Source organism: Oncorhynchus gorbuscha, linkage group LG18 (genome assembly GCF_021184085.1).
Source record: "Oncorhynchus gorbuscha isolate QuinsamMale2020 ecotype Even-year linkage group LG18, OgorEven_v1.0, whole genome shotgun sequence".
In the NCBI taxonomy this organism is placed as follows: domain Eukaryota; kingdom Metazoa; phylum Chordata; class Actinopteri; order Salmoniformes; family Salmonidae; genus Oncorhynchus; species Oncorhynchus gorbuscha.
In genome coordinates, this window is record NC_060190.1 from 42,048,399 (window position 1) to 42,060,267 (window position 11,869).

At 43.4% G+C, this 11,869-nt stretch overlaps 1 protein-coding gene across 2 annotated transcripts; it reads right to left on the reverse strand.

The window, feature by feature from the left end:
- Positions 1-6,507: 6,507 nt before the first annotated feature.
- On the reverse strand, positions 6,508-11,421 carry LOC124003469 (protein canopy homolog 2-like). 2 transcript variants are annotated; one of them, XM_046311749.1, is made up of 6 exons: positions 11,328-11,421; positions 10,578-10,680; positions 10,296-10,411; positions 9,945-10,142; positions 9,574-9,670; positions 6,508-7,015 (listed from the first exon to the last, which is right to left on the reverse strand). In XM_046311749.1, the coding sequence occupies exons 2-6, from the start codon at positions 10,678-10,680 to the stop codon at positions 6,972-6,974; spliced, it is 558 nt and encodes a 185-aa protein (XP_046167705.1). In that variant the 5' UTR covers positions 11,328-11,421; the 3' UTR covers positions 6,508-6,971. The 2 variants fall into 2 exon arrangements, with proteins under 2 accessions (XP_046167705.1, XP_046167706.1); XM_046311750.1 differs by lacking the exon at positions 11,328-11,421 and adding an exon at positions 11,087-11,324.
- Between the last annotated feature and the right edge of the window lie 448 nt (positions 11,422-11,869).

Genomic DNA, 11,869 nt, shown 5'->3' on the forward strand with positions numbered 1-11,869 from the left:
GCTAGCTAATAGCCAAATCCAACCTCGGGTTGTTGTCTGAATGCCAAAATTGTTCTGGTGAGGTAAGGCTACAGAGAAAATGTTATATTTCGATAACTTCCTTATGTTTGTAGACTTGTGCTTCAACTCAAGGACAAATCTACCGGATAAAAATGTGTAGCTGCCTAACGTTAACTAAATACAGCAGACGTCAAGGTTAGCCAAGGTCTAAATGATTTAGCTAACGTGCTACCTAAATGCTAGCTTCACGTTTGGTTCTGATTGGTAAGTGGCTAGAAAGCCGATGTGTGGATCGGCTAGAAAGCCGATGAGTGGATCGGCTAGAAAGCCGATGTGTGGCTAGAAAGCCTAGAAAGCCGATGTGTGGCTAGAAAGCCGATGTGTGGCTAGAAAGCCGATGTGTGGCTAGAAAGCCGATGTGTGGCTAGCCAACCTTTTAGCATACCATCTATGACATGGGGACAATGCAGCGCCCTCAAGTAGATAGCGTCTCCAAATTGCATCTTTTTTTGGCATTGTATGCATGTAAGAAAACTGGCAAGACATCAGTAGGTTTATAATTGAACACATTTATGAAGATTTTACACTATTGTGGAGAGATGTACTGTTTGAATTCTTTACATACAATAGAAATAAGCTGAAACATTTGATTAATTGCATTATTCTTTTGGCCAAATTTCATATACACAAATGTAAATTTACAAACAGAAAAACACATTTTCGTACCCTACAAAAATAAATTGAACCTTATTTTAAGACGGTTAAATGCTCTACTAACAAAAAAGCTGTTAGAATTGTAATTCTATGTATGTCCTTGTGTAATTGTAATATGATATTGTACCCTCTAGCTCGATTGTCCATTGTTTGTAATCTATGTATGCTTATGTTCCCTCATGTGCTTTATGTATTGATTTATTGTTAATAATAAATAAAATAGATATCTCCTTTAAATAACGGCTTTACCTTTGTTGAATGCAAAGAGCTTCGGGGAATACCTGCAAGCGGACAGTAGGGACATGGTGGGTTTGTCTTGGTATATAAATATTATCCCACTGTACTGCTAAAAATCTCATACCTCATTGACCGTGCCCCTACTGAGTTTGATTGGTGAAGGTTGAGAGATTAAACAGGCCTACAAAGGGGATTGGCTGGAATTCTAAACCCAGAGGCGCAACATCGCATGACTTCCGGCAACGCTTGCGAAAGAGTTTGAGAAGCTAACAATTATTTTGGATTAGTTAATTCTCTCAATCTAAAGGCGCAACCTAGATTAGAGCCAATTTCTTTAGTGGAACATGTTACTATTCCAACCTAGAAAGTGAAAAACTGACACGTTCTCATTTAACAAAAACTTTATACCGAAGGATTGTCTTTGATTTAACGACAAGCACATGCGCAGTTCGTCGCGAGACGACCGGACCCGATGACGTGTTTCTAGTTTAGCTAGCCAACGTCGCCTACATTTACATTACATTTAAGTCATTTAGCAGACGCTCTTATACAGAGCGACTTACAAATTGGTGCGTTCACCTTATGACATCCAGTGGAGCAGCCACTTTACAATAGTGCATCTAAATCTTTTAAGGGGGGGGGGGGGGGTGAGAAGGATTACTTTATCCTATTCCTTAAAAAGGTGGGGTTTCAGGTGTCTCCGGAAGGTGGTGATTGACTCCGCTGTCCTGGCGTCGTGAGGGAGTTTGTTCCACCATTGGGGGGGCCTGAGCAGCGAACAGTTTTGACTGGGCTGAGCGGGAACTGTACTTCCTCAGTGGTAGGGAGGCGAGCAGGCCAGAGGTGGATGAACGCAGTGCCCTTGTTTGGGTGTAGGGCCTGATCAGAGCCTGGAGGTACTGAGGTGCCGTTCCCCTCACAGCTCCGTAGGCAAGCACCATGGTCTTGTAGCGGATGCGAGCTTCAACTGGAAGCCAGTGGAGAGAGCGGAGGAGCGGGGTGACGTGAGAGAACTTGGGAAGGTTGAACACCAGACGGGCTGCGGCGTTCTGGATGAGTTGTAGGGGTTTAATGGCACAGGCAGGGTGCCCAGCCAACAGCGAGTTGCAGTAATCCAGACGGGAGATGACAAGTGCCTGGATTAGGACCTGCGCCGCTTCTTGTGTGAGGCAGGGTCGTACTCTGCGGATGTTGTAGAGCATGAACCTACAGGAACGGGCCAACGCCTTGATGTTAGTTGAGAACGACAGGGTGTTGTCCAGGATCACGCCAAGGTTCTTAGCGCTCTGGGAGGAGGACACAATGGAGTTGTCAACCGTGATGGCGAGATCATGGAACGGGCAGTCCTTCCCCGGGAGGAAGAGCAGCTCCGTCTTGCCGAAGTTCAGCTTGAGGTGGTGATCCGTCATCCACACTGATATGTCTGCCAGACATGCAGAGATGCGATTTGCCACCTGGTCATCAGAAGGGGGAAAGGAGAAGATTAATTGTGTGTCGTCTGCATAGCAATGATAGGAGAGACCATGTGAGGTTATGACAGAGCCAAGTGACTTGGTGTATAGCGAGAATAGGAGAGGGCCTAGAACAGAGCCCTGGGGGACACCAGTGGTGAGAGCGCGTGGTGAGGAGACAGATTCTCGCCACGCCACCTGGTAGGAGCGACCTGTCAGGTAGGACGCAATCCAAGCGTGGGCCGCGCCGGAGATGCCCAACTCGGAGAGGGTGGAGAGGAGGATCTGATGGTTCACAGTATCGAAGGCAGCCGATAGGTCTAGAAGGATGAGAGCAGAGGAGAGAGAGTTAGCTTTAGCGGTGCGGAGCGCCTCCGTGATACAGAGAAGAGCAGTCTCAGTTGAATGACTAGTCTTGAAACCTGACTGATTTGGATCAAGAAGGTCATTCTGAGAGAGATAGCGGGAGAGCTGACCAAGGACGGCACGTTCAAGAGTTTTGGAGAGAAAAGAAAGAAGGGATACTGGTCTGTAGTTGTTAACATCGGAGGGATCGAGTGTAGGTTTTTTCAGAAGGGGTGCAACTCTCGCTCTCTTGAAGACGGAAGGGACGTAGCCAGCGGTCAGGGATAAGTTGATGAGCGAGGTGAGGTAAGGGAGAAGGTCTATCTTCACACTGTACCGTTTTTGGCCATAATCTACCCATGTTGGTGTGTCAATCAAGCATCAAAGATTTTGAATTAGGTTTACAAAATAGGCTGGTCTTTAGACTTTTTTTTGTGTAAATATGCAAACAATTCCTTAACTACGTGAACATTATCTAATAGTACAGTAGTCTGCTCTTCAAACGTGTGTAATGCAACACTAAAACATCACCTTTGCACAGCTCGGGATGGCACCAGGGGAAGGCTGCCGTTTTATGGGCTCTTAACCAACAGTGCAATTTTGTTAATTTTTTTCAATGTTTAAACGTATTTTGTACATAATGTTGCTGCTACCATCTCTTATGACCGAAAAGAGCTTCTGGACATCAATTTCTCACCTTGAACTGGGCAAATAATGTTTCTTTAATGACTACGAAGAGGGATTTCTCCAGACACTAGAACAGGCCCTCGTCCTCATCAATTGTAGGAGAAAGAGACTCATGTTTCTCGGAAGGAGTTAGGGCTGCCTTGAGAATCTGGCAATGAGTGGCTAATCTGCCTTTGCCATCAGTACTACAGGAAAAGGAGGACCGATAATAAAATGGAGAACTAAAAGCACGTATATTCTACCAACAGGACATTAAAAATGAATATATTATGTTTCACAGAGTCGTGGCTGAACGATGACATGAATAACATACAGCTGGCGGGTTATAGACTGTCTCGGCAGGACAGAACAGCAGCCTCTACAAATATACATAGACCGTATCTTACCAAACACCAACTGGTGCACTAAGGAAGTCTTGAGGTTTTGCTCGCCTGAGGTAGAGCATCTCATGATAAATTGTAGACCACACTATCTACCTAGAGTTTGTATTTTTCGTAGCCGTCTACATACCACCAAACTGAGGCTGGCACTGAGACTGCACTCAATGAGCTGCATATGGCCATAAGCAAACAGGAAAATGCTCATCCAGAGGCAGCGCTCCTAGTGGCCAGGGACTTTAATGCAGGGAAACAAATCCATTTGACCTCATTTCTACAAGCATGTTAAATGTGCAACCAGAGGAGAGGAAAATAAAAACTCTAGACCACCTTTACTCCACAGAGACACGTACAAAGCTCTCCCTCCATTTGGCAAATCTGACCATAATTCTATCCTCATGATTCCTGCTTACAAGCAAATATTCAAGCAGGAAGCACCAGTGAATAAAAGTGGTCAGACGACGCAGATGCTAAGCTACAAGAATGTTTTGCGGGATTCTTCTGATGGCATTGAGGAGTACACCACTTAAGTCATTGGCTTCATCAATAAGTCCATCAATGACATCGTCCACAAAGTGACTATCAACATACCAACCAGAAGCCATGGGTTACAGACATCCGCACTGAGCTAAACGATAAGAGTTGCCACTTTCAAGGAGCGGGGCTGTAACCCGTAACCCTATAAGAACTCCCGCTATGCCCTCCGACAAACCATCAAACAGGCAAAGTTTCAATACAGGACTAAGATCGAATCGTACTACACCACTTAGACGCTCGTCGGTAGTGGCAGGGCTTGCAAACTATTAGACTACAAAAGTGAAAAACAGCCGAGAACGGTACAGTGACACAAGCATACCAGACGAGCTAAATTACTTCTACGCTCGCTTCGAGGCAAGTAACACTGAAACATGCATGAGAGCATCAGCTGTTCCAGACGACTGTGTGATCACGCTCTACGCAGCTGATGGAAGACCTTTAAACAGGTCAACATTCACAAGGCCGCAGGGCCAGACAGATTACCAGGACGTGTACTCTGAGCATGCGCTGACCAACTGGCAATTGTTTTCACTGACATTTAACCTCTCCCTGTCTAGTCTGTAATACCAACATGTTTCAAGCACACCACCATAGTCCCTTTGCCCAAGAACACTAAGGTAACCTGCCTAAATGACTACCGACCCGTAGCGCTCACATCTGTAGCCATGAAGAGCTTTGAAAGGCTGGTCATGGCTCACAACACCATTATCCCAGAAACCCTAGACCCACTCAAATTTGCATACCGCCCCAACAGATCCACAGATGATGCAATCTCTATTGCACTTCACACTGAACAAAAGGAACACCTATGAGAAAGCTATTCATTGATGACACCTAAGCTTTCAACACCATAGTGCCCTTTAAGCTCATCACTAAGCTAAGGACCCTGGGGTTAAACACCTCCCTCTGCAACTGGATCCTGGACTTTGATGGGTTGCCCCCAGGTGGAAAGGGTAAGTAACACATCCACCACGCTGATCCTCAACACAGGGGTCCCTCGGGTGTGTGCTCAGTCTCCTCCTGTACTTTGTTCACTCATGACTGCACGGCCAGGCACGACTCCAACACCGTTAAGTTTGCCAATGACAAGTCCTTGGTCCTTCTGTAGCTCAGTTGGTAGAGCATGGCGCTTAACGTCAGGGTAGTGGGTTCGATCCCCGGGACCACCCATACATAGAATGTATGCACACATGACTGTGGCTTTGGATAAAAGGCCTGAAATCATATATTATTATATTTATTATATTACAAGTGGTAGGCCTGATCACCAACAAGACAGCCTATAGGAAGGTCAGAGACCAGACCATGTGGTGCAAGGACAACAACCTCTCCCTCAACGTGATCAAGCCTAATGAGATGATTGTGACTACAGGAAAAGGAGGACCAAACACGCCCCCATTCATCAACAGGGCTGTAGTGAACCAGGTTGAGAGCTTAAAGCTCCTTGGTGTCCACAGCACCAACAAACATGGTCCAAGCACACTAAGACAGTCGTGAAGAGGGCACAAAACCATTCTCCCTCAGGAGACAAGATTTGGCATGGGTCCTCAACATTCTACAGCTGAGCATCCTGACTGATTGCATCACTGCCTGGTATGGCAACTGCTGGGCCTCCGACCACAAGTCACTACAGAGGTACTGGGCCGTTCACACTACCATCATTGGGGCCAAGCTTCCTGCCATCCAGGGCCTCTATACCAGGCGGTGTCAGGGGAAGGCCCTAAAAATTGTCAGACTTCAGCCACCCTAATCAGAGATGGTCCTCTATGCTGCCGCACGGCAAGCGGTACCGGTGCACCAAGTCTAGGTCCAAGAGGCTTCTACCCCAAGCAATAAGACTCCTGAAAGTCTAATCAAATGGCTACCCAAACTATTTGCATTGCCCCCCCCCCACCTCTATTTGACACTGCTGCTACTGTTATTATCTATGCATAGTCACTAATAACACTACCTACATGTATATATTACCTCAACTAAGCCGTGCCCCTGCACATTGACTCTGCCGGTACCCCATAGAGATATATACACACACACCTTCGCTATTGTCATTTTACTGCTGCTCTTTAATTTAGTTACTTTTATTGTAGGCATTTCACTGTAAGGTGTTGTATTCAGCACATGTGAGAAATAACATTTGATTTGAAAACAATGACTCCAGATTGTTGTAGAAATATATATTTCCATCAAAGTATGAAAAACAAATGACAGTGACAAGATTACACAAAATAGAAAATGAATTAGAGTTGCTTAAGTGTAATTGAACCTTTCCATTCACAGAATTACAATGAATCAAAGCAACAAGCATAACAAAATCAGCAACTACGTTGGACAGTTACAGTATCTAACTATTGTTAGAGAATTTTATTCACCATTCTGCTTCAAGAGTAAGCGTTTAAACTCGTGAAATCATCCAGCGTGATTTGTTGTTACTAAAGGTCTGTGTAAGAAACAGCACTTCATTGCAGTAACACATTACAAGATTGTGCCATCGGTCTACAATCCTCACCTCCCCTCATCCCTAAGCAACTGGTGCTGGAGCAACTCCGGATAGTCCTCGTCCCCATTGTAATGCGGTAGAAGGTAGATGTGCGTATCGCTGAGCTGCGTCCAGTGCACGACGGAATTATAGCTCATCATGAGGGATTTGCAGAGCATGGTCGCAAAGGTCTGCAGAGAAAAATCATTGAGTTGTCATTTTGGTATTGCTTTTTACAGATTGTATTAACTCGTTACAGCAAACACAATTCGGTAAGTGCTGCATCCCCAGTAGTAGGTCATGTAGTCCGAAGGCTCAATCCCAATGCGCCCCCTTAGCCCTCCCCCTCAGTTTTAGATGACCCAGTGAGCCATGTGGAGTGGGAGTGGTGTCTCAATTATCAAAGCCATGTGGAGTGGGAAAAGTTGGCCCCCAAAAAAAGCAAATAGAGTTGCTAACTTCCTACCAAGTGGTACTCAGAACCGTTGAGGATCCCATGGTCATTGTCCTTGAAACAAAAAGTTTTGTTTTTTTCTGCTGGGAGTATGTTTGGAGAACTGCTTCATAGCTGGAGTCCTTGAAAAAGCTAATGGAATGTTTGTGAGTAACTAAAAGTATTTTATGGATTCTGTGATTATGAAACTGATAAGTTATATGTATAATCGATTAGAGATTTGATAAAGTAATATTGGGAATATAATTAAATCCAATTTACACTACCCATATGTAGACGTACGTAGGTTGAGTTGGTATCTTTTATGGAAAATTTGATAAAGATTTTGTTTAAGTAGAACTGACTTGTGTCAAGTTTCTCCTCATTTGATGGTAAAGATATTAACCACCACACTAGAGCCACTGGCAGAAGCTTTTCGATCTCCATCCATCTATGGTGTTCGTATAGGTGGGTGTAAACATTTAGTCTCGCTATATGCGGATGACATTTTGCTATACCTCAAACCAGAAATCTTCTGCCTTTTTTAAACCTTGCCCTTTCCTATTAACGTTTTTTTCAAACAACTTAATAGGAAGGTTGTCATTTGTGGAAAGGGTCTCAAACCCTTTCATTAAAAACTTTAAAATATACATTTCTATAATAACCCCCCATCTTACCCAATGCCCTGAGAAATGGTATTACATTTATTGGTTAAAACATTTGGTAATCTATACAGAGAAGGTGAACTTGCCATCCTTTCAACAGCTGGCATCTAATTTTCAGTTACCTCAAACTAATTTCTTCAAGTACCTACATGTTAGGCACTATATTGCCACTCAGCAGGGAGGTAGGATTCAGCCCATGAGTAAACCTATAACTGAAACTGTGGCTGGAGAGGAAAGGGGTCAAAGTTTTAATTTCTTACATGTACTCTAGTCTTCAAGCTCTGTTGGGTTACAATGAAGCTCTGAAGACTTGAATGAAGTGGCATGATGACCCTGGTCTCATTTTTGAGGACGAGAAGTGGGGAAATCCCCGTTTTAGATGCTCAGCGTCTTTCATTTAACACAAAGCACAAGTTGATGCATTTCAATATTTTACATAGGGTCTACTTTACACCAGAGACTGCATAAGATCAATTCTAAATATTCACCATTTTGCCCAAGGTGTAAAACAGGGGTGGGCACTTTTATGCATATGTTTTTGTGCTGCCCTGAACTAAGCAATTATTGGAAAGACATTATTCAGATCTTATCACAGGTCACTAATATGACGGTACCACTAGAGCCTTCCCTTATTCTTCTTGGAGATGACTCTGTTCTACCAGTTAATATTGGCAGCAAAACCAGATTCCTTAAACTGGCAGTCATTGCAGCCAATAAATGCACAGCTTTTATATGGAAGAGTGACGTCGCCAAACAAGCAGATATGGCTAAAAGAACTTCCTACATTCCAGCTGAAAAAAAGCATGTACAATTTACATAGTAAATTCAAAGGATTTATTGATGCCTGGAGTGACTTTCAGCTGCCTCATTTTCTTCATTAATGCATTTCTTTATGCGTTTAATAATTTATTTTCTAGCATTGAATGTGAAGGTAATTCCATTTTTTTTTTTATCATTGAAGCTACTACCAGTAGACGGGAGGAAGGGGGGTGTTCATGTGTTGGCGAGGGAAAGGTTTTGCACAATGTGCACCCATGTAGCATGGTGTTGTGTAGGTGGAAGGAATAGCTGCGCATTATCTGTGTCATGTTTTGCTGATTACAATTTAACAAACATGCAATAAATATGTTTTAAAGTGAATGCATTTCTCTTTTTTTTGCTAAATGAGGCTTATTTGATCAAATGTTTAGGTTATTACCAAAGTGCAGCCATATACCACACCTCAGGCCTAAAGTATATTATAATTTTTACAGTTTTGAATTGGTTGTAGTAATTTCAATGTCAATTGAGCTCCACTTTGAACCACAGCCAGAGGATGGGTACATTACAGCCACATTGTTTTGCTGTTCTCATTTGTTGCTCATATGGTATAAGGAGAAATAAGGAAAGCTATTACTGCCGCCAGTTCAGGCATTTTGAAAAACAAGGCTCTTCACCAATTAATTGTGTTGTAGGCTATCAGTTGGCAAATTCTGATGAGTGATGTAGAAAATGTTTCAATCCTTAGGGCTATTCAACTCTCCCTACCACTAGTTGCTCCGTTTGAGTGCCACTCCCCCATCGAGGGGGAGAGCTATGGGGGGTATTGGGATTGTGCCATAATCTCTGGTGGTCAATATCATGTACTGGATCAAGTAATAAAGTGGCATACCTGTTCTCTTGCTGCAGAGTTTGTCTTTGACGTTGTCCGTTTCATGTGCAAAGAATTCGATGACCTCATCTTCATGTTGTTCAACGATGGTCTCACACTGGGGGTAAGGTGGAGAAGATGGTTTCGTAAGACGTAGTGGGACACATTTCCCTGAGTTGCAGGACCTTGGAGCCATTGGCTTGCAAGCCACAATAAAAAAAACATATGGAACGTTTCCCCTTTACTGCATTGGTATGTTTGGGTGAAAGTTGCAAACAACTGCAGTCATTGTTGCTATTATCAGAGGTTCTAGAAAGTCACACTGATGCACTATAGCATGTTATCATCCCTAGTCCCTACCCCCGACATGTGAAATTGAAAAAGCTACCCACAGCATATTTCAGGCTGGATGTGACTCTGGAATCCAGTTTAGCCTCTGAGAGGTCCATGGATTTGCCGTTCCGAGACGTGACCCTTTCGTAGGTCTTCCTGCTGGTAGTGGGGTCCACGCGTTCCCCGTAATCCTTCATCCGCTCACACACCTCCTCCATCAGCTCTAGGAGGTTACCTTCTGAGCGGGCGAAGGGAACCTAGGGGGGACACAATGTTGGCGAGCTTAAAAAGAAAACAATTATAACCAGATAACATTAAACACTAATCAACTGTAGAATCCTACAAATAAATAACATTGAATGTGTAAAATAAGGCCAATGTAGGACCCAGTACCTATCAGGTACCCTTACCTCTCGAATAGACTGGCTACCATCCGGGTTGATTCTAAAAGACCCTGTCTGGATCATTTTCTTAGGATCCACCTGGGATATCGCCCACTCCATCTCATCCACCATGGCCCTACATGCTGATGGAGAATAACCAAATGTTAAGTTGTTCAATGAAGGCATGTGGACCAAAAGTGGATGCACATTGTAGAAACTCAGGGTGTTGGAATCATATAAGAATAAATGGGATCTAGTGTAGTAAATTAGTAAATTGGTATTAAATTGGTATTAAGTCCAAATACTTACCTCCACATTTGAGATCCTGTCCCTGCCTGGCTCCTTGGCTGTGGCTTACAAGGAGAACAAGTAACACACATCGAGCAAGTGATTGCAAGTGATAAGACATCATCTAAGTAAAATTGGGGAGGAAGAAAACAGAAAATATCAATTATACTGAAATAAAATAATGTAAACATGACAACTCATTGAGAAGGACTTTGCATAACATTTAGTGAACAGCTATTTTCCTCCATGTTCAGGGACTATAACCAAAGACAGTACAGTATGAAGATCGTCTGAAACTGTTTCTATAAATAGAAATCCCCGATCACACTTGTAGACGACGTTGACTATCTTTGCTCAGGCGTAGAGAAACATCGGGCGACAAACTGCGCATGTGCACGGAGTAAACGCAAAAGGCACTACTTCAATATTCAGGTACTGACGAACATTTTAAACTTTATTGATCACTTTCACGAGGTAGCAGTAATTACAAACTCAACCACTTAAGACTTTGGCTCGAATCTAGGTTGTACCTTGTCTCGAAATCTAAAAAGGTACAACCACGGGAACAAATTACACTTCTCCCATTGACATGGCTGTTCCCGGAAGTCTCGCGATGTTGCGCGTCTGGGTTTAGAAACTCTGCGCCAGTTAAGTAACGTGATCAAAAGAAATGAATGGTAAATCACACTGAACATGCATGCATGCTACTGCGCTAAACGGTTTCTAACGTGTAACAAAAATGCAATTCAACATTCAATGATTAGTAATGACCTGTTTGTGAATTTCAGCCACCGCTAGAAAGATTTTTAGATTTTCATTCCACGCTGTTCCATCGCATTCGGTAAAAGCTGGTGACGTAGGCAACGGGATGCTACCGGTAGTTGTCTGAATTTATGCCAGGTACAATTAGGACCCAAACCAAATGTCATCGAGAGCGAAGAACCTTCGATTCTTGATGTCATGGCAAATATCCACGGTCTTCAATGTAAAAAGTCATATGCATCACATTTAGTGAAACAAAGGTTTTATTTAGACTATTAAGTGGATTGCATTCAAATCGCTGATGTGCAATGATCTATGGCTGTCTTTCGTTTTGCCTGTTTACATTTTGTCCGTCAAACCAAAGATAATGTACATGACGAGATGGTCTTGTCTCTGCCCTATCAATGGGGCCATTGTCTCAAAGGCTGGAACTGCCAATTGGCTATTTTATTAATCTGCTTATTGGTCTGCTTCGCCTCTTCCTCTCTGTCCAAAATCAAATCTGAGTAGACACTGCTGAAGGTGCATTTGGGTGAGTGCTCACTGCTATG